Source organism: Thermobia domestica, chromosome 12 (genome assembly GCF_964235325.1).
Source record: "Thermobia domestica chromosome 12, izTheDome1.hap1.1, whole genome shotgun sequence".
In the NCBI taxonomy this organism is placed as follows: domain Eukaryota; kingdom Metazoa; phylum Arthropoda; class Insecta; order Zygentoma; family Lepismatidae; genus Thermobia; species Thermobia domestica.
In genome coordinates this window covers 2,236,204-2,257,883 of record NC_137465.1, presented here as the reverse complement: position 1 = coordinate 2,257,883, position 21,680 = coordinate 2,236,204, and the positions used below count along the sequence as shown (strand labels likewise).

General features: G+C 32.9%; 1 protein-coding gene across 1 annotated transcript in view; it reads left to right on the top strand.

Annotated features, from left to right (window-relative positions):
- Window positions 1–21,330, top strand: part of LOC145666298 (zinc transporter ZIP1-like) — a 32,875-nt gene extending 11,545 nt beyond the window's left edge. The window contains exons 2-4 of the mRNA XM_081733377.1: window positions 1,938–2,097; window positions 12,979–13,081; window positions 19,677–21,330. Coding sequence (XP_081589503.1) covers window positions 1,970–2,097; window positions 12,979–13,081; window positions 19,677–20,456 — 1,011 coding nt within the window. The 5' untranslated portion in view covers window positions 1,938–1,969 and the 3' untranslated portion in view covers window positions 20,457–21,330. The remainder of the gene's footprint in view (window positions 1–1,937; window positions 2,098–12,978; window positions 13,082–19,676) is intronic.
- The last annotated feature ends 350 nt before the right edge of the window (window positions 21,331–21,680 follow it).

Below are 21,680 nucleotides of genomic sequence, written 5' to 3'. Positions count from 1 at the left end.
TCGTTGTTTGAAACTCATTTTCCGACCGATGTACACAACACACTGACAGTTGAAACGCAATAACTTTGTTGCCGTGCATCCAAATGTCATGACATTTATACCAGTTGTCAATGAGGGACTACGCCATCTACCGGTAAAATATTACAACAGATGGCACTAGTGGTACTATTTGTTTTCAAAAGTTCGGTTTCTTTTGGAATGGAGGGTGTATTCAGACTCCTGAAGTACGCAGAATTATCTCTGACCTGAAATATCTACATAAAATAGTTAATGGAACCTTAAGATCGGAAATATTACTTCAGGAACTATCCTTACGTGTCCCTTCCCGCAATACCCACCTATTCCATCTTGCCCGTCCTAGGTTGGCTGTTATACAGAGGTCTCTTTTTTATAGAATACCAAACAGTTATAATCAAGTAACAACTGATGTGGACATTTTTTCGAACTACCCAGTGTTTGAAAGAGCAATTAAACGAGCTTTGACGGAATAGTTTTACTTTTACACTCTTTTTTTTTTTCTATGTTGTTGTTATTGTTGTCTTGTTTTTTTTTTCTTTTGTTAGCATGTCCCTGTGTAAAATGGCAAAGTTATGCTGTATCTGGGAAATTGTTCAATAAATAAATAAATATTAAACTTTTTACAAATTAAGCAACACTATTTGACATACATGCAAGAGAAAGAATAAATTATATTTTGTCCTGAATTAGGCTTATTTAGTTTTTAATTTTGCAATTCCATCTAACTAACTGTATGGCCTATGGAGCCCGAAAGTTCAATGCTGTCTTCACAAAAGCTGTCCACTGACCTCTATCCTTAGCTAGCTGGATCCAGTTTCTACTTTGTATTCCTATTTCTGCGAGATCCATCTTAAAGCCTAAATATAGAAAGCACGAAGTTTTAAGAGGAATACAGTAGCATCGTGTGAAAAGTGTTGCTTGTAATGTTTTAATGACAATTAAATATTCTATGGTTAAGAATAGGTCTATTTGATTCAGTGTCACCAAATTTGTGAAGAAAGAAAAGAAAAAGACATGATTAGAAATTTATCCAAGCGTGAGTACTTTTTACCAGTTGCATGAACGTTAATTCTTTTTGTATTTGGACTTAGTGAAATTTTCACAAGGCAATTTTAATAATAATTGGCTTAATAGAAATGTTCACAAGACAACTTTAATTGCAATTTGCTTAGCAGCAATTTTCAAAAGGAAATTTTAATAACAGTTTGCTTAAAGGAAATTTTCAAAAAGTAATTTTAATAACAATTTGTTTAAATGAAATTATCACAAGGCAGTTTTAATTGCAGTTTGCTTAAATGAAATTTTTGCAAGGCAATTTTAATAATGATTTGCTTAAATGAAATTTTCACAAGGCAATTTTAATAAAAAGTGGCTTAATAGAAATGTTCACAAAGTAATTTTAATTACAATTTGCTTAAAAGTAATTTTCAAAAGGCAATTTTAATAACAGTTTGCTTAAATGAAATTTTCACAAGGCAATTTTAATAACAATTTGCTGAAATGAAATTTTCACAAGGCAATTTTAATAACAATTTGCTTAAATGAAATTTTCACAAGGCAATTTTAATAGCAATTTGCTTAAAAGAAATTTTCACAAGGCAATGTTAATAATAATTTGCTTAAAAGAAATTTTCACAAGGCAATTTTAATAATAATTTGCTTAAAAATCAATGAAAGATGACTTCTTTCCCGCAATTACAAAACTCACACCAGTTCTCAATTGATCTAGAAGACTAGACTCTTATTTATAGGAAGAATTGGGGAAAGGAATTATTCTAGATCTGTGTGGCGCCATCGGTTCATTTGTTAAACGTGGATAGGGAACTTCTCAAAGTGAATGGACAGTACTATATTTTTTATTATTTCAACAGTGTGATTAATTTCCTAGCTGAATATTCTTTTTTCATATTTATTTCCAGAGTATTGGAGGATTAATTGAAAAATCAGAGAGATGAACATATACGTAGCGAAAGGCATTGTGTTGGCCTGCCTTTTCCTCCTCACTTTCTTCTTCAGCATGCTTCCACTTCGACTGGTATCCACTTTGAGACACACGACAAATCCTACCAAGAGAGCGAGGTAAGGGTATACGTAATGAAGGATTAGGGAAATATAAAATTAAGAGTGACGTTTGTAAGGCACAATTTTTTTGTAGTTTTCTAGATCCACTGTAGTTTTTTTTAATTAATTAATAAATCTATACTATTATATAACTGAGTAGAAGTGGATGAATCATCATTGCGCAGACCATACTACTTTGGGTAAAAACGTGGAATTTGGACTGAATACTTGTTTTTTCGCCGAAGCAAGCGATAAAGTAAGATTTTTGAAAATACCTATCCTAAGGGATTAAAGGGGGTTCAAAATTTTCCCCAATAATAGTGTAACTCACGAATCACGAAAGTTAGAGAGGTTTAACTTAGTATGTACACTCTTAGAAATAGGGGAACAAGTGTTTCAACGTTCTTGAAAATTTCACTCCTAAGAGGAGAAACAGGTACATTTCTAAAATACTCAAATTTCCTTTTGTTTAATAAGAAAATGCCATATGTGAGGAATCGCATAAGTTGAAGATCTGAAATTCGGTATATATACTTCATATTAAAAACTAAGAAAACCCGTGTTTCAGCATTTCTAAAAATTCCACTCCTCAGGGAGAAATGGGTCAATTTCAATGATATTGGAGTTTCCCTTTATTTATTTATTTATTCACGAAGTGTCGGATGTAGGGATTCACTTCAGTTACAAATGTGAATTGCAGCGTATAAACCCTTCAATAAGAACAAGAGAATATGTGTTGTAGCATTTTTGAAAATTCTGCTCCTCAGGGAGCATGGGGACTCAGTTAATATTATATTGACCTTTCCCTTTAGAAGCTGCTAAAAAGTTCGTAGCCCAATCAAGAAACTAGTGCACATGGAATGATGAAATTTTACAGTGAGTCTACATACTGCGGAAGTTTAATACACTTTTTGCACGGTGCTTACATTTTTGCAGACCAGTAAAACAAAAACAAAAACAAAAAAAAAAAAAAAAATCTGATGGCTTTTCCGTATCATTAATCACTTCCTTATCAGATCCAAAATGGCGTCCTTTCAAGTATTGTAATAGTCTGACGGAGCTAGATCTGGGGAATAAGAAGGATGATCCAGACATCGAAACCCTGGATTATGCAGTGTTAGTTGTGTTTGCAGTGCTCGATGGATAGGGGCATTGCCTTGAAGGAACAGAATTCTTTTGTTCAATTTTCTGCGGCTTTGCACTTTTAATTTGTCTTTTAATTTTGTGAGTAATGCAGATTAATACTCTGCATTTAATGTCTGACCTTGAGGGAGTAGTCTATGAGTAATACTCCACAAACTTATAATCAGTCCGTTAAAAAATTAGACTGAATTAATCAATTAAGATTTTTGTAAAGTTTTATTGTAATCAATTACATTTTCCAGGATAATTTGTAGTTGATAAACATTTAAAAAAAATAACTATTATAAGATTATAGGTTATTTCTCTTTTCAAAGTGTATATGAAATATATATTGTACAAGTATTTTTCGCGACCTATTTCAAGCGCTTCATGGCTGTTTCCATAACAGTAATTTGCAGGTTTTTCGAAGTGAATGTTGTGACTTTCGTTCGCCTCGAAGTGTGTTAATGTCCCCTTTGTACAAAGAACTGTAAACCAATTGCTGTAATACCTCTTCATTTGACACGCCAAAGAGTTACGAACAGTTAGTGACAGGACTGTTTGCAATTTACTCCCTCCCTCCCCAACTTCTGTCTGTTTGTAGTACAGCGGCCACTTTTTTAAAACCTTGTTTACAATCTCAAACGGCTATCTGGTTAAAGAAGAGAACAATGAGCGCTAATGTAGTGTGTTTTGAGTCAAGTAGAGTACAAATATCACTGTCGGTTGCTAAAAGGGTAAAATGATATGAAAGGACAAGATGTGTTAAGCGTCTCTTATATCTCAATACATATTTTCTATTGCTGTTCCTGTATATCCCTCGTACAGACGTAAAATTTGGTATTTTGACTTTTCAGTTCACATAATTGAAGACGTATTTTAGCGTTTTTTGATATTTTCCCTACAAGGGAAGAAAAAAGGTGGGGGGATACGATAATGGTCGTAATAGGGTGGCTATGTCAAAATCCCTTAAGGTTAGAAACATGAAAGTTGGTATTAAATTTTTAATTTTTCTATATAAAAGAAGTTGTTCTGACTTACTGACTGATCAGTGCCCAGGCCAAATTGAAATTGAAATTTGACCACTTAAGCTAGCAACCTGAAATTTGGACAGGACATAGGATGTATGATGTAAAGTACCACTGAGGGAGGATTTTTGGAAATTAGACGTGCATAGGAGCAAGGGCGCAAATTTGGGGAAGGGGGGCATTCAGATGCAGAAAGCATATATGAGGATTTTAAGACAAATTGCATTCAAATTATGTCAAATATTGTAAATTTATAAATATAATGAGGGGGCCCGGACCCCTTCCCCCTTTCCACAGGATCGGCGCCCTTGCATAGGGGGAAACAGGAGTTGGTAATTATTATATTAAAATGTACATATCTTGGAATCTCTGAATGTTAGAGACATGAAATTTGGTATATGGACTTCTCATTTAAAATAATTAGATACATTCCACTTTTTTTTTTTTTTTTTTTTTTTTTTTTTTTTTTTTTTTTTTTTTGTCCTAAAAGGAAAGAAAAGGGGCTGAGAAGGAAAATGGAGTGAAAATTAGTTATTATAATAAGGTGCCCATATTTCGGAATCTCCTAGGTTAGAAACATGAAATTTATTATTTAGACTTCTCATTTAAAATAATTAGACACATGTTTCTACACGTGGAGCATCATCTATTGAGAAATCGTCACGTTTAATGTGTGGCACTCACTTCATTCACTACTGTATGTGACGAAGGAGATCCCCGTATTGTTTCGCTGATTTTCTCATGAACTTGCTTCAGTGACTTGATGACAGCTTAGATCTGCATGTTCGTAAATTCGCTAGTTGGATACACATAATCCTTCAGGAACCTCAAAACTCAATAAAAATTTCGTTATTAATATGAAAATTTTTATGTGTATATACGTAGAGAGGTACTTTCTTTAAAAATGTACAATATCATCATTCTACCTGCACTCCTTTTGGAGTGGACTGCGAATTTTTAACAGCTCCTCGTATTTATTCATAAAGTCTGGAATGTGGAGAATCACTCAAGTTGTAGATGGAAATTTGGTATACAACCATTTTAAGAAAAATAATGAAACATGTATTTCAACAGTTTCTAAAATTCCACTCCTAATGGGACAAACTGTTACATCTTTATTTATTTATTTATTTATTTATTTTTAATAAATAGAAGAAGTACTCAATGTGAGAATTTGGAGATGTGAAAATCTCCATTCTCTCCAAGATGCGCTTTTAAATGAAAATAAAGGAATACGTGTTTCTACGCGTCTGTAAAAATTCCTCTTGTAAAGGAGGACATTTTTTTTAGTATTAAGATATCCCACTATTTATTCAGAAAATGCTTAATCTAAGAATTGACTTAAGGTGGAGGTGTGAAATTCATTATATAAATTTCTAATTAAAAATAAAGAAACACACATTTGAACGATTTCGAAAAATTCTGTTCCTGAAACTGGAATGGGAGGAGAGTCTGTAGGATCCTTACTATTATATGAAATTGTGAAAGTAACGCACTGATGGACACGTAGGGCATACCAATATATCTAGAAACATGAGATTTGTACAGGAAACTTCGTTTGTTATGAAAGCAATGAATTTAAAAAAAAAAAAAATTAAATACATATGCTAAAGGAGGTAGAGGAGATGAAAATGTTTTGCTCAGAATAGAATACCACATTAATTTCTGATGTTAGGGATATATATCAGGGTGGAAAAAAATCATGATTTTTTAAAAAAATCATTTTTGTTGACTTTTTTATTTAAATCGATTTTTTTGATTTAAATCAAATCTATCTTCTCGCGTAATACAAGTCACGAACTGAAGATAAAACATTAGGAATTAATATTAAATGTTAATTGCGCCATTTAAGTGAAAGTATTGGGCTTGAATTTTGAATTGATAGCCAATTGTTAACTTATTTAAATTCCAAATAGAGATGCAAGGGTTCGGGAAAAAACGTCTTTTTTTTTGGGGGGGGGGAGCTCGGTTTTTTATGCTTGGGAAATTTTGAACTTTTTTCCAAATTCTGCTTTAAATTGATAGAGCAGGTTTTGTTTCTCTTCTCTACAATACAAAAAACTCATTTAAGTAGTAGTGGATGCAGATAATAAATACAAAACCTCGAAAATAAACCTGAATTTCGAAAACACATTTTAAACAATTTTAATTCTTAACACATTTTTATTATGAATCCCAAAAAATTAATCCATGTATATAATAAGTTGCAGTTAAGTGTTAAGTTTCATATGCATTATAAGCAATATTTTTTATTGTGAATTAAAAATACAAAAACAAGGAAAAACTGGTACATGACATACAAAATTTATTGTACTATATGTGTGAGTTCAAACAAATAACACATTGGGAAGATAATAATATATTTACTGAACAAACGCACAAAACAAATTTAAGTTTCGACACCGTAGCTTTCTCAAAAATAACATGTTCTTCTCTTTGTTCATTACGTATATCAAGTGGCTCAAGTAGTACAACGTTGGCTTCGCATTCGGGAAGTCATGAGTTCGATTCCCGCTGCCGACCATCCTGACTGGGGCTGCATCTGATGATTGTTAAATAAATAAATATCATTCCCTCGTCAATCTGTTAATATCCTATAAGTTTATTATGTCTGACTTCCGAGACTTTCATAAACATTCGTACTAGAGTAACAATGAAAAATAATCATCGGTTTATTACAATTCAACGTATTACTTTAAAAGACTGAGAAAAATGCAATCTTTGTATGGGACGGTCAAAAATCACCTAATTTGTTAATGCACCTCTTGCTTACGCCTTTGCTTCCCCTGCAGAAACTTTTTTGAAGTGAAACAGAAATGTTGAAATTGTATTTTCTATTCATTTATAACATACGTAATAATCTGTTACTACCTATCAGGTGCTTCGGACCTGCAAAATAGGTAAAGTTCCAAATTCTGTAATGCACTGACTGTTCCTTAAGCTTGTTTAGAGTCAGGAAAGTACTGAATTTTCTGTTCTTGCATCATATGCATAATACTGTTCATCTGAGTGTTTGGTTTCCAAGGCTCTGGAATATATAACTACCCTCACGGTTTACTCAGTCCTGAAGGTTTCTGAATTTTTAACAGGAATTCAACATGTCATTTCGAAACTTTCCCCCTTTAAAAAAAAAAAAAAAAAAAAAAAAAAAAAAAAAAAAAAAAACAACTACGAAATACATTTAAGTCAAGCACAACAAACATGAGTGAGTGGTTAGCTTTTCCGCTTCTATTGGGAAATCCGGGATTCAGTCCCGCATTCGACCATTCCGACAAAAGTTCTTAATTTCATCTGTGAATGTAGAGATGGTGCGTGTACTGTGATTCCTGGCTGATTTCATTTCTTATGTTTTAAATTGTTGCTATTACTAATTACCAGCAATGATGGATTTGCGAAAGGGGTTAGGGTGGGGGTGTCTTTCGGACTGAAGCCTGTACTCCGAAATTACGGAATTCCTAAAACAAACGAAATTTTACTTATGTCTTTACTCATAAACTTCAAGCTCCCCTCAAATGAAAATCATGCATTTTTAGAAAAAAAAAAAAACATTAATAAGAAAGAAAAAAAAAAGACTCCCAAAATACTTTTCTAAATCTGTACTGATTATTTGTATAAAATGAATTCAAGGTTGCATCCGGAAGATTATTGCTACATCATTACACAGCTACAGTATAACAGAAATGTGGAAGTATGCTCTGACAGATATATTGAAAAACATAAGTTTAACTATGTGCTAGAAACTAGAGTACTAAGCTCTAAGAAATGAAACACGAATAACTAAAAATAAAATGATCTAAAGAAGAAAAAATGTCGATAACTCAGAAGTTAAAGTTATATAGCCTCTAAAATTGCTCTCAAATACTACGTACTTAATGTTTAATTCATAAAACATGTGCTCCATCCATCATAATGGTGAATTCTAGAGGGAGATATGGCATTAAGGTCATGAAATCTTGTTTAACTATAGAGTACACTATAAGAAAGCTATTTAGATAGAAAAATCATGAAAATGAAAAAAAGCCAAAATTTCCGTTTTTTCCCTAAAAAGCAGGCTTTTTATGTAAAAAAAATCAAAAAAGCCGGCTATTTTGCATCACTAATGCCAAACAATGTTTCTTAAACACAAAGGATAAAGTACAGCGACGTTTATCAACATGATACTTTTTTTCCACAAAAGTTAACTCATATTTGGCAGGGGTTAAAAAAAAAAAAAAAAAAAAAAAAAAAAAAAAAAAGAACTAGCTTGCGGCACGAAATACATATAAAATACGCAAATTTCGCCTAAAGTTATAAAATCTAAAAAAGATTTAAGTTTAGGAGAGGGAATCGGACCCCTTTATAAATACGCCCCCTATTGTCTGGGAACAAACGAACTGACGCACACACAAAAGAATTTTCGTCTTAAATGTCCATGGTGATTTTCTCATTGGAATAGTTAGCGATTTAAAAACCTTATGTTACGAAGATAAGAAAGCAGAATTCCTCCGTTACTCGTTTAAAACGGGATTTTCCCTAATCACCCTCTGCATGAAACACTCGTTTTCATACTGTGCTGAACATACATTTGCATCTTATTGTATTATGATTATCTTCCATAATTGAAATAACACAACAGAGGCTGGATTTTACTTATTTTCACTTGAAATTAATTTATTTCGGAATTTGATTTAAATCAAGGATTTTTATTTAAAAAAATCAAGTGATTTAAATCAATCCACCCTGATATACCCGTATATAAAGTTTATAATTACACTTTAATTGAAATGCGTATCCTGAGGGGAAAAGGGATTCAAGTATTTTCCATAAACTTATTCTCGCAGCTAATTAATAATAATTCTGTAGTTACTATATCAATGAGGTTGTTGACAAATTAGTTCTCTTATTAACAACACGTATTGATGTTAAAGAACAAGCTGCGAGTGATGTTATACATGTAACTAGCATATGAGAAAAGTTTTATAAGTGTACAAGCACACAATTATCTAAGAACCCATGAGACATCATAGTGAATGGTACATTACCTGATGGAAACACAATCTTGCTTACCCGCTTATGGAATAAAATGACAAATGCTTATAATGTTTATTTATATACCGTTACCAGATTCCGAGTAATTAAAGCAAATTGTGAATCCATTGTGAGCCCACATTTTTCGGTTAGTGATTTTGAACCGTTTGACGAAGTATCAGTGAATAGAACTGTGTACATTGAATGGTGCGACCATTTTCTGTGGCCAACAATGTTAAAGACTCCACTGACCAACTTGTTGGTTTCAGCGATGGAAAGTCGTGTTTATTAAGTATTGAAGGATCTTATAATGTCTAAATCGGTTACAGAGTTAACATTCTTACAAATTCAAGTATGTTAATTGATCATATTTTCTTTGGTATATTAATTATTGATTGTATTTTTTAAGGCACCAACCTTTTCCAACCATCAATTATTTTCTCCTGATACTTAAACATCAAGCTAATAGTTTCTTCTTTGGTATAATTGTATCTGAAGCTTTGATAAGTCAGTTAATAGTAGTGGTTTTACAAATGTTGTACATTTTAATTGTTTACTGAAACCACTTTATTTACTTATGTATTTTATTTTCTATTTTATGGATCTCTAGAACACGGGATAATCTGAAAACTAATATAGATAACCACATGAGGTAATATCTTAAATATTATTAAAGAACCCACCTATAAGCATCCTGTAGTATCATACTGTAGACCAGTGGTTCTCAACCGATGTGTCGCGACACACTGGTGTATCATGCAGTCCCCCTAAGGTGTGTCGCGAAATTTTACAATTTAAAAATCGTGAAGAATTCAATAATAATTAGTTGAAATCAAGACAGACTGTACCAGTTAACACCTCCAGCGGTAGCAATAATGCTCAGTGCTGTATAGAATCATTATAACAATTAATAGTTTTCACTGTATTATTATTATTATTATTATTATTATTATTATTATTATTATTATTATTATTATTATTATTATTATATGTATAATAAACATATCAAAGAGTTGTTTCATGATGTCCTGGAGGTTCACTAAAGTGTGTCGTCATTAAAAAAAGGTTGAGAACCACTGCTGTAGTTAAGCTGCAAACTGTTTCAGTTAGTCACCGTCTTCATCATCAATACAGATTGAAAGAAAGGAAAACCTAAACTGCCTCCAACTCCAAAGATGTGGAAGAACTACATACAGATGGAAGTGGATGAGTCCTTGGATACTATGTGTAGGTAATACAGTTACATTGTGGATTGCTTCAACGGAATAAATCTGAAAACTGGCCTTGTAATCAAACTTCTACTTACACAAAGAGTGTTGACTGAAGAAAGAAACGACAGCTACGTAAAGCTTCCAATATATCATTATTGCGTGCATATAACGTTGAATTAAAACGAGTAGATGGAATTATAGTTCTTCGAAGGCGAAGTACTGTATTTTAGCTTGACGATGACAGTAGTTCATTTAAATAATTCATGTTTGTCAACAGTATTATAGGATGCTTATAAGTGAGTTCTTTAACTGTTGAAGCGAACGATCCTTACTCTCAGTAATTTCAACCTCAAACTATAGGAATAAGTGTCTAATCTCCAACAACGCGCACACAGTGTTCCATAAACTCTCGAGTGCTTTTAGTAAATATTCAGGAAAATATGATATATAAAATTGAGGACAACGCGCTCTCTCAATATTGACCCATTTCGACTGCCAAGCATTTGAGAAGATTGGAAATTCTCAGAAAACATGAGACCATGTTTGACGAAATTGCATTTGGGGGGGGGGGAGGGGAGCTATCGTAGAACTTCTACTTGAATCTTCAGGAGGGGGGTATAAGTGAGTCTTGATATTTGATTGACAAGAGTGGGAATTATGTGAAAACCTTAACAAACTCATACATTATATTAAGTTAAAATCAAATAATAAGTACGAAAGTTATCATAGAACGTATTATTTTAACCTGGAGAACGGGAGGAAGGAGGTTTACTCTCTTGTTTACAGTTGATTTTAAACCCAGTTAGTGGGAATGATTGTGAAGTATCAAAAAGTATACATCATATCCCATGTAAATCTAATATTCTTACAAAAGGTATTGGAATATATTTTTTTTATCGAAGAGGCGAATAATCCATACCACCGAAATTCGCCGCTTATTTTTCACTGATTTTAATCCCAAGCACTAGGGATTACGGAGAAGAGTCAAAGAAAATATACATAATATTGTATCAAAACAGAATGAGTTTTATAACACTTATCGTGGAAGTCAAAAAATCGGGGAAGGGGTATCACCATTGCATTATTCTTTACTGACTTCAGCTCCATTCACGACGTTATGATAGCACAGAGGAACCTTATCCGATCAAAAATGGGGTCAAAACCACGAGATCTGAACGTGAGAGTTAGTCACTACATCTGCAGATAGTTCTCTACAACAAATAAGAATTTGAAAATAATAATAATAATAATAATAATAATAATAATAATAATAATAATAATAATAATAATAATAATAATAATAATAATAATAATCAGTGGCAATACAATATTATGAAGACTTGTTTTGTCGGTGGGGAGAATGGACGTTGTACTTAAAACTGTTCAAATAATATCTTGTGGAGTTACATGAAGTGTGAGTATTTCGGTACCAGACTTCAGGAAATATAAATATGTCAAAGAATATTGATTAAATTTTGAATATGCATATATTACTCCATATCTTGCTCCAAGAGGCAGGTCAATACTGAAGAAGATGAGGGCGATAGCTTCGAATTTTTCCTTGGGAAGGGGGAAGGTAACCATTAATATGTGAACCTCGAGAAAAATATAAAATTCGGGACCCTAGAATATAAAACAGTAACATGTTTTATTATTTCTAGGGGCTTCAGTTGACGTTTTACTGAAGTATAGCGCAAATTAAATTTATACTTTATCTTAGGGAAATATATTTTGTTTAGATGAGACAGGAGTAGCACTTTGACGATGATGATGATGGAAATGGTATGGTGGATCTATTCCATGCTTCACAAGTTAAGTTGAGAGGACAATATCTGACATAACTTTAAGCCTTAAGAAATATTATTTCTGGAGGCCCTAATAGTTTTATTAAAATGTTTTTTTTTTTTTTTTTTTTTTTTATGGGGGAATGCATTTCATGTATGACTTACACATTTGTGTTCGTATCGTATGATACAAACTACAGAGTAAGAAAGTTTTATCTTCAAGTGTCCTTTCTCAAATGGCGGGGAGCTTAAACAGAGAACAGTCCCCCCCACACACACACAATGTATTGCACTAGATAATACACTGGAAATGTTCACCACCGGCAGAGCTGAAAGCGACATTTTATGTGTACGAAAGTGGAGAAGACTTCCTAAGACGTCCTTACTAATTGCTGGTGCCTTCTTTACCTCCACTCTTCCTCGAAAGTAGTACCTGAGGCTGTTTAAAAAGGAACTCGTCACTAAATAGTTAGGACTGATTTTCTGTATTGTCGGACAACATAATAATATAACGTCAGATGCCAGTCAATGTGCCGACAACACCAGAGTGTATCTTTCTCATTATCACACGCATATGTCATAATTATACATTAATAATTTGCTGATGGATTTGTATTTTCTTGGGTCTAGTACCGAAAAAAATTACTCTGTATTTCAGACAAATAATTACATGTGCGCTGAGATAATAATTTGCATAAAATTTCATTTTAGATTCATATTCATAATGTATATCTTTTATGATTATAGGTATTCGAGAATTATAGGTTTGTTAAGCTGCTTCGCTGGTGGAGTGTTTATGGCTACGGCGTTACTAGACCTTTTTCCGGAGGTGGATGATACGTTGACTGAGGTACGTAACACAACAAAATATTTGTACTTAAAAAGACTACTCACCGCTCAACACAAATAATCAGTCATGACTTCGCTAATTTAATAAACTTGATGATAACAAAAGTTCAACCGAGTAACTACTCAGGCTATAAAGCTACGAAACTCTAGAGCAATGTTTTACTGTTACGAGAACAAAACAACACTAGATGCAACCTGCTAATTAGCATAAATAAACAATGTGTTCTACCAGAATAAAATTAAATTATTTAACAACATACTGTTAGTGCCATAAAAATTTGTTTTTTCTTTATTTTATCGAAAACTAAACATGAGAGTTTATCCTGTTCACAGCCTTTATTGGTGTTATTTTTGGACCACCTTATATTAAACAAAAATTTAAATTTAAAAATAATTTTGTGATTTACCTAATGAACACAAAGCTGATTAGTGTATACTTCATGATAAGTTTCTCTATAATAGATGGTGTGGTTATAGTGTAGCATTAATTTTTGCGTTTACAAAATAAATAAATAAATAAATAAATAGAAATAAAGAAAAATTAAAAGTAAAAAAATCGAAAACTATGCATGACAGTTGTTGGATATTGGAACATGGCACAAAGTGCTTTCAAATAAGACACAGACCGTTACGGAGTTAAGAGATTAGCATGTGCAAATAAAGATAGATTATAATGGTAGAGATTACGAAGGCATTGATTATGAAGGTGAAGTTTTCGTTTTATTTTATCCCTGAAATTGATGTTATTTTTGCTCAAAATCGGTCTTATTTTTCGCGATTTACTACAAGCAAGTAGGGGTTATTTGCTTTATTCTGTAATGGTTTTGAAAAGCAAGTATATTGTAAACATAGAAAAAGTGGTCTGTGAAACCTAATTAAAATAAAATATAATTTTAAAATTAAATGAATAGTTTTAAATTTTTTCATCTTAAATTTAAAAGAATAAGTTATACTTTTGGACTTACCATCTGACAAAAAAAAAAAAAAATGGCTCGATATCCTTCCTAAACTTGGATTTATTTAATGTATGATTTGGATACATATATCGACTAAAAACCACACTGCAGTGTTTCTTAACATTTTCTTCATTTCAAAAAAGTCAATTCACAATATACTTATTTAAAACGCAATTCATATCATTATCAATACACATTTTCACTTAATGGCGAATTTACAGTTTCTTCAATGTTTCTTATTTTTCAAAGAACAAAATGGTCAATATTTCCACAGTTTCTTCTTTAAAATTTTGCTTCCTCATCGTAACTACAGAGTTGTATTCTGAACAATATCTTTCAGAATCAACGTTGGAAGCTGGCAAAGATATTGCTTCAAGAGCACAAGTACAAAATCTCAGAGGGAAATTTTCACTAACCAATCGGTCTAAAAATAACAGGACTGATGGTCTTCTGTGAATCACATTTTGTTGCAAAGGAAACTTGTGTTATTTTACTAGTATTACCGGCTAACATGGCGATTTCGCGAATATATCGCTTTATGAAGTATATTTCGGTGTTATTTTGAAAAAAATACCAAATTCGCGTTATTTCGCAATTTTAAAACACGAAAAACGGCCTTCTATCATATATTTAGGTATATGTATATACTTTGCCTTTTTGAAGTTTTCGATGTTATCATTAAAACGAAAACTTCACGTCCCTAGGTATAGGTTATGAAGATATAGATTGATTTGGTAAAACCAGATAAGTATAATTATGGATTACGATTAACACAGTGATTAGCAAAGATCAGAATAGATATAAGGAACAGATTAAGAGTAAAGATTAGTAAACGATTTAAATAGTGTGTTTCGTCTTTAAAAGATTTGTACATTGGTGAGACGCACTTGGTGCTTTTAGAATATCTATAACAGCTTACATTTACCCATATCATTATGTTGAGCCCAATGACATCTCTCTCTTTTATCTTTGGATAAAATGCTTTTTCCTTAAATACGCATAATATTGTAGAATTTCTAAATAGAAGATGATTTATCAGAAAAATAATTGTTTGATTTTTTTAATTACGCACTGATGTCGGCAAATATTTAATTGCTGAAATATCGGCGATTGGATTGTAACTATGATATGTTAGGATGTTGGAATATTCGGAGTAGAAAGTTAATTGAGAAGATGCACAAGCCAAATATTGTTTGTTCATTCTTCAAGTGTGTAAAGCGGTCACGGTGGTTCAGTGGTAGAGCGCTTATCTCTGGTGCGTGGGGTCCCTGGTTCGATCTCCTGTCAGGTAATGTAGTTTCCGTGGATTTTTCCCGCTTCCTCCCACATTTTCATTTCATGAATTATTCCATCATTCACTTGCCGTAATCATTTGTCTCCCTTAGCCTAACGGGGATAGTCGTGCTACTTAATCTAAAAAAAATTCAAGTGTTTAATCTGTTGTTGATGTTCCGTTATTGTTCGATCTAGTATGTTAGTATTTTGAAGAATCAGACAGTGAGGATTATTGTTTTGCGTTGATCAGCATTGAATCAATTGAATTGAATGTTGTTAGCATTCAATGTATGCGTCAATATTATGGTTCAATTAATTTAAAATATAGGTGAAAATAATTACGTATATAATATTATTTGAATAAAGATAGGGAAGCTACAAGTGGGTAACCTTTTATGAAAGCAATTGTAAGAGTTACGCGTACAAGGAATGTGTGTTTGATACTTAGTCAACATTTAACATTTTCCGATACTGATTAATTATAAGACAACTACTAAGTATAGATGTGTGTACTTGAATAGTTACCAAAATAGAATCTTAGCGCAATGGTTGGATCTCTTTGAAATTTCATTAGTATTAGTATGTATCCTATTGTTCCATAAAGCAATTTATTATCTTTTTATAGTGGTGAGTACTGTTTTCAAATAGACAGCTGCTGTACTCTGCGCGCGAAATACATTATACAACAATAATTATTAACCCATTCCTGACACTACCGTCTCCTTTAGCCTAACCGGCATAACCGTGGGACGTAAAACTTAAATATTTCATTTCATTTTTCATTCCTGACACTAGCAGCAATCGAATTATTGAAAGATATTACAGCAGAAGAAAGTAAACTTGAGGCAGTTATCGTGTACTCTGAACGTTTCACAACACTGAGTTTCAAAGAATAAATATATATCTCAGATGCGACATGAGTGAAAAGATATGTTTGTTTAGAGATTAAGTTCTTTGTATTGTGTACATGGATTAAACTACGGCTACCTTTGTTTCAATATCTCAGCAATATAACACAGTGACGACCAACTTCGTTGCACTATTCGGCCGTAGGAATTTCAATTTTGAGGAGCCAATTTATATTGGATAACATAAAAAAGGGAACACTTTTGCTTTTGTGATGGGGAAATAAAACGGAAGTGGTAACTCATGCAATGGTGTTAGGGGTTTCTGGGAATTAAAAAAAAAAAAAAAAAAAAGTGGCTCTCTCGGTTTCCCGATAACATCTAGAAGAGATTAAAGAACGGGAGTCGAAAGGTTTAGAATAAGCAGAAAATATTTGAGTGGCTCCAAAATTATGAGATAAAAAAAAAGAAAGAAAGAATAAAGTGCAATCTTATTCCTCATAAAAAGTTACACCTAATCACACAGAGTACTAGAGCGCACATGCTGAAATTGGAAGTGGACGGGGCACCGGTGACTGTAAGATGGTATCCATTATGAATTGCTAATGAACAAGTGGTTCCTTCCTACATCATCATGTATTAGTTTACTTATTATATTTATTTTTTAATGTTATTTTTTATTTATTGTATTTATTTATCATTGAGAGTGCAGCATGATAGGTTGTGCCATTCTAAGCACTGCGCTGTTTCTCCAGCCGTTCCGGCTTCAGTTATTCTACAACAAACGTTGTACAGTACTAACAAGGAAACTCATAAAGATAACAAGTGTCATATAGATAGTTAAAATTTAAGAAAATAAGTAACAAATATAATAGGATAAGTTACTGTTCCTCTGCTTACATGCAGTGGGCCTTCTTCCATTCGAATCATATGCATATCAGTTGAGAAAATTCATTGGACACGTATTTTCGATTGACACAAATGAATTTTTGACGCAACTTCCGTATAGTTCTTGATATTATAGCCTGTGAACACCATCTACAATGCCAGTTTGAAAGCCAGGGTCCCCGTATAATGCAAGAACACTCTCATCTTCTCATTATTCAGAGCCCCACCTCCGGTTTCCAGTAAATCCCGAAGAAAATGCTGTGCGATCTCGTGTACTTCCCCCCCCCCCCCCTCAAATCTACGTAGGCGTTTATAGTCATGCACATCAGAGTCGATACGAATTTTGTACACTTTTCTTATTGGCTCCACATCCATAAGTTCAGCCATTTCGATCCACTCTCAGACACTGAGATAAATGACACACGTACAACTGAGGTAGTTTACGAAATTTATAGATTAATCACAGCTAGTTGAGAATATAGTCAACTTCATGCATACAAAAAGTGAAAAATCACAGTGTGATTCATAAGTTCCGACCATTTACTCACGTGCCTGAGTTTAAATTCAAATGACGTCACGTTGTCTCGCATTTTATGCATACAACATTGAAATTAATCTCAAAATAGTGAGCAAAAAGTAAGATCTCACTTTTATGCATATCGCCCATCTACGTTAATCTTATATAAAGGTTTCTTTTTTATGTTCTTGTAAGCGTTTTTATATGAACAAGGGAAGCTATTTCCATCCTTATTTAATAGTTAAAAATATAATAATTTACTGCGTCCAAATGTACTTTAATTTCACTAAACTCTTCCAGCAATTTCTGTTGTCTTTTGTCAGTTGCTCTGAGAAACTCTCATGTTTCCTTTTTTTTTTTTTATTTTGTCCCTTTTCCCCCGTGAAGTAGTTTTTATACCTTAGATATTTTTCAAACTTCCACCTGATTTATGTGCTAAATTGTTATTTTATATATATATATATATATATATATATATATATATATATTTGTAATTTTTTAATGATTTGCTAGCTTTTCTGTTGTAATGTTACTTTTTTTTTTTTTTTTTTTGAATTTTACATTATTGCACCGGCTGACTATTCCCCCCCCCATAACCTTTATATTTCTATATCTTCCAAATATGTCATATCCTTTGTTCTAAATATAGACACACGAGGAAGTGGTGGCATAATGCAATGGTTATAAAGAACAAATCGTAGTCAGTGTATGTAAAAAATTGTATCTTTTAAAAACAAAAAGAAAAACAAATAAGTAAGATAGTAATACCAAAAAGTTAAAGGTAGCCGACACACATGATTAGAGACCGGATGTTTAGGCACTAAAAACCTGGAAAATAGGCATTTAAAATTTAAAAAAATAGGCACTAAAATGTAACTCGAAATAGTGAAGTACTCAATACAATTAAAAATAAATTAAAGTCATAGATAATGTTCAAAGAATATAGAAACATATCTGTTTGTTAATGTCTTCTTTTACTGTATATATAAAAACGAAGTTTGACATGTATTCCATGTATATTTGGTAAATATTCTCTACAGCACTCTTTATCACTACACACAACAATCCAAATTTTATACACTTACCGGTACACACAGCAGTCCAAAGTTTTACAGCACTTTATCAGTACACATGGCAGGCCAAGGTTTTATGACATCCTATCAGTACAAACAACACTTATATTTCTCGGAAAAGCAGAATTCTTTCTTGAAATACTAAATTATATATTTTTCCCCAATAAAGCCTTATTTTGAAGAAATGCATAGAATAGGCAACGTTAGTCATTAAAGCAATTATTTAGGCAAGAATGGGCGAAATAGGCAAAATAAAATTGTCTTAAATTGAAACTATAACCCTCCATATAAACTTTAAAATGTTATTTTTCATCATATCTTTAATATTAAAGAATAGGCATTTTGCCTAACATCCAGTCTCTACACATGATATAAATTTAGCATGTAAACCGAATAAAAATTTGGGATAAAAATCTTTCAATAGGGCATAAACACTACTTCATGAATAATGTACAGAATAAGGGCTTATACCGGATCAATTGCTAGTGTGAAAAAAATATATATATACACGACACAATGAAACACAGAAATTGTGTACAGGAGGCAAAACGGAACATAACTTTACAGGAGCATATCAGAAATTACAAAAGCTGATATCCAATATTTTTTCGATCAAAACTTTTGAAAGAGGATATCCGTGAAACTAATCAGAGGAAGAATTTACACAATAGAAATAATATTTTATTTTGAAAGACAAATCCAGGAAGCTCGGGAATCAGAATGGATAACTACAGTTAATTTGGACTTGTCAGGTGTATGAACGCTGGGACCATCTGGCTGTCAAGCTGACCGATGAGATTGAAAGACTATAATCACCCAATCATTAACTTGAGTTTTTTGTGTTTATTCAACACCGAGGTTATGAAGAAGGGATCTACTATTAACGTGGACTCCGAACCACAATCGGGGCTAGAATCTGGTGTCATCAGAAACCATAAATGCCAAAACTGAGCATATTAGGTATTGTAGAATCAATATGTAAGTTTTAATAAATATTCTCCATAGACATATTGTAAATAATAATGTATGTATTTCATTTCAGGTAATGGATCGAGCAAATGTTAGCGTTTCTTTTCCTATCCCAGAATTTGTGGTAGTTTTTGGATTCTTTTTGGTTCTTATTACTGAGCAAATAGTATTAGACTACAAGGAGACCACACAGATGGTTGAAGACCCGTGTCTCCTGGATGCTTCTGAAGTGCCTCGCCCTTACCAAAGACAAAACAGCTTAGAGGGCATCAGCGATCACCCACAACTGGAGTCCAGTCAGGAGCACCATCCCAGTTCCCCCGCGAATACAGAAGAGTCTCAGCATTCCAGCTTTCGATCACTTTTATTGCTGTTAGCTCTCTCGCTGCACTCACTGTTTGAAGGGTTGGCAATCGGGCTGCAGCCGACCGTGGACGCTGTGGTGCAGATCTGTGCAGCTGTTGTTCTCCACAAAGTGATTATAGCGTTTAGTTTAGGGTTAAATTTAGTTCAGAGCAAACTCACCATCGGAGCAATTGTCAGATCCAATTTACTCTTCTGTATTACATCTCCTCTGGGCCTAGGAATAGCAATGGGCCTGGATGAAGAATTCGGACACAATGTCCATTCGTCTCTTATTAATGGTATATTACAGGGGTTGGCATGCGGGACTTTTGTGTATGTGACCTTCTTTGAAGTGTTGCCTCACGAGCTGAACCATGGTGAAGATCGATTGCTTAAATTATTAGCAGTGTTGGTTGGGTTTTCCGTCGTTTGTGGGGTCTTATTCTTAGATCCAGATGTCCAAAAGCCCAGATGTTACAAAGCACCCATTCCGAATTCTGGTAGCTGATGTGCAAGACAATAGTGACAAAACATTTTAAGTATGTACATGCCAATTTATATAAATCCGTGAAAACATATAAGAAAGTGTTAAGTTGTTTGATAAACAAAGAACATTTGTTTCTTTTTTTTAAATGAAGAGGATCTGAGACATTTATTTTAAATGTATTTTAGATTGTGCACTATATGCCTGTTTTGCTTTATTAGAAACATCCATTTCAAATAGACGCGAACAGCATTGTTATATATCGTAAGTACGCAATATTGGATTTTGTTACAAGATTAAATAAACTTATTCGAGGCATTCAGTTACGTATGAACTGTTTCAAAATTGTAAAGGTAATTTTGAAAATTATTGCCACTGGGAAATTGTGAAATATGTGGAGTTTATTTGGAAGTCTGAAAATAATACAAAATAATTTGTAAGGTTTGGATAAGCGTGGCCTACTTATATAAATTATTTTTTTTTTTTTTTTAATTTAGTATAACGAACCTAAAAACTGACATAAATTTTCAAAAAGTGGATTTATTCAAGTGTTGTGATCCATTCGTTTTAATCGTTAAAGGAAAACGATTCACAACAAAAGCAAGTAGTTTTCAGACACACCAAAGAATATAAGTAGGTTTTCGAGAATTAAAAAATAATATCAATTATTTTTGAAGCTGAACGTGAAGGTTGTGGAAGCAGCTGAAACCAAAGTGAGCCAATGCTATGACAAATTGAACGATTATTACAATTATAATTATAATTGTGTAGAATTTCTGCATCACTAAGTGCACTTTATTGTCCTTATATTTGTTCGTTTCATTAGCCTGTATGTAATAATTTTATTTACTCAGAAGTATTTTTGTACCTGACATTTAAATAAATATGTTTTAATGTACGATTTGTGTTTTGCTTCATGGTATAACTTGTTCAATGAGTTATTATGAGGCGCATCCAAAAAGTAAGTTTTCCACGCGGCCCATAGCTAGGAAATTGTGTGTTGCACGAAGCAAGTTGTGTGCCTGGTGGGTGCCGAAGCAACTGACTCCAGAAGACAAAGCAAGGCGCATAGGGTCAGCATTGACATTTTTGCAATGATACCATGATGAGCGAGAAGAACTGTTGGACCAGATCATCACAGGGGATGAAACATGGGTTGCTTATGGATTCATCACGCACATTTTGGTGTCCTGCTGCAATATGTCTACACTAGCAATGCACCATCTGCTTGCTCATGACGTTAGACCC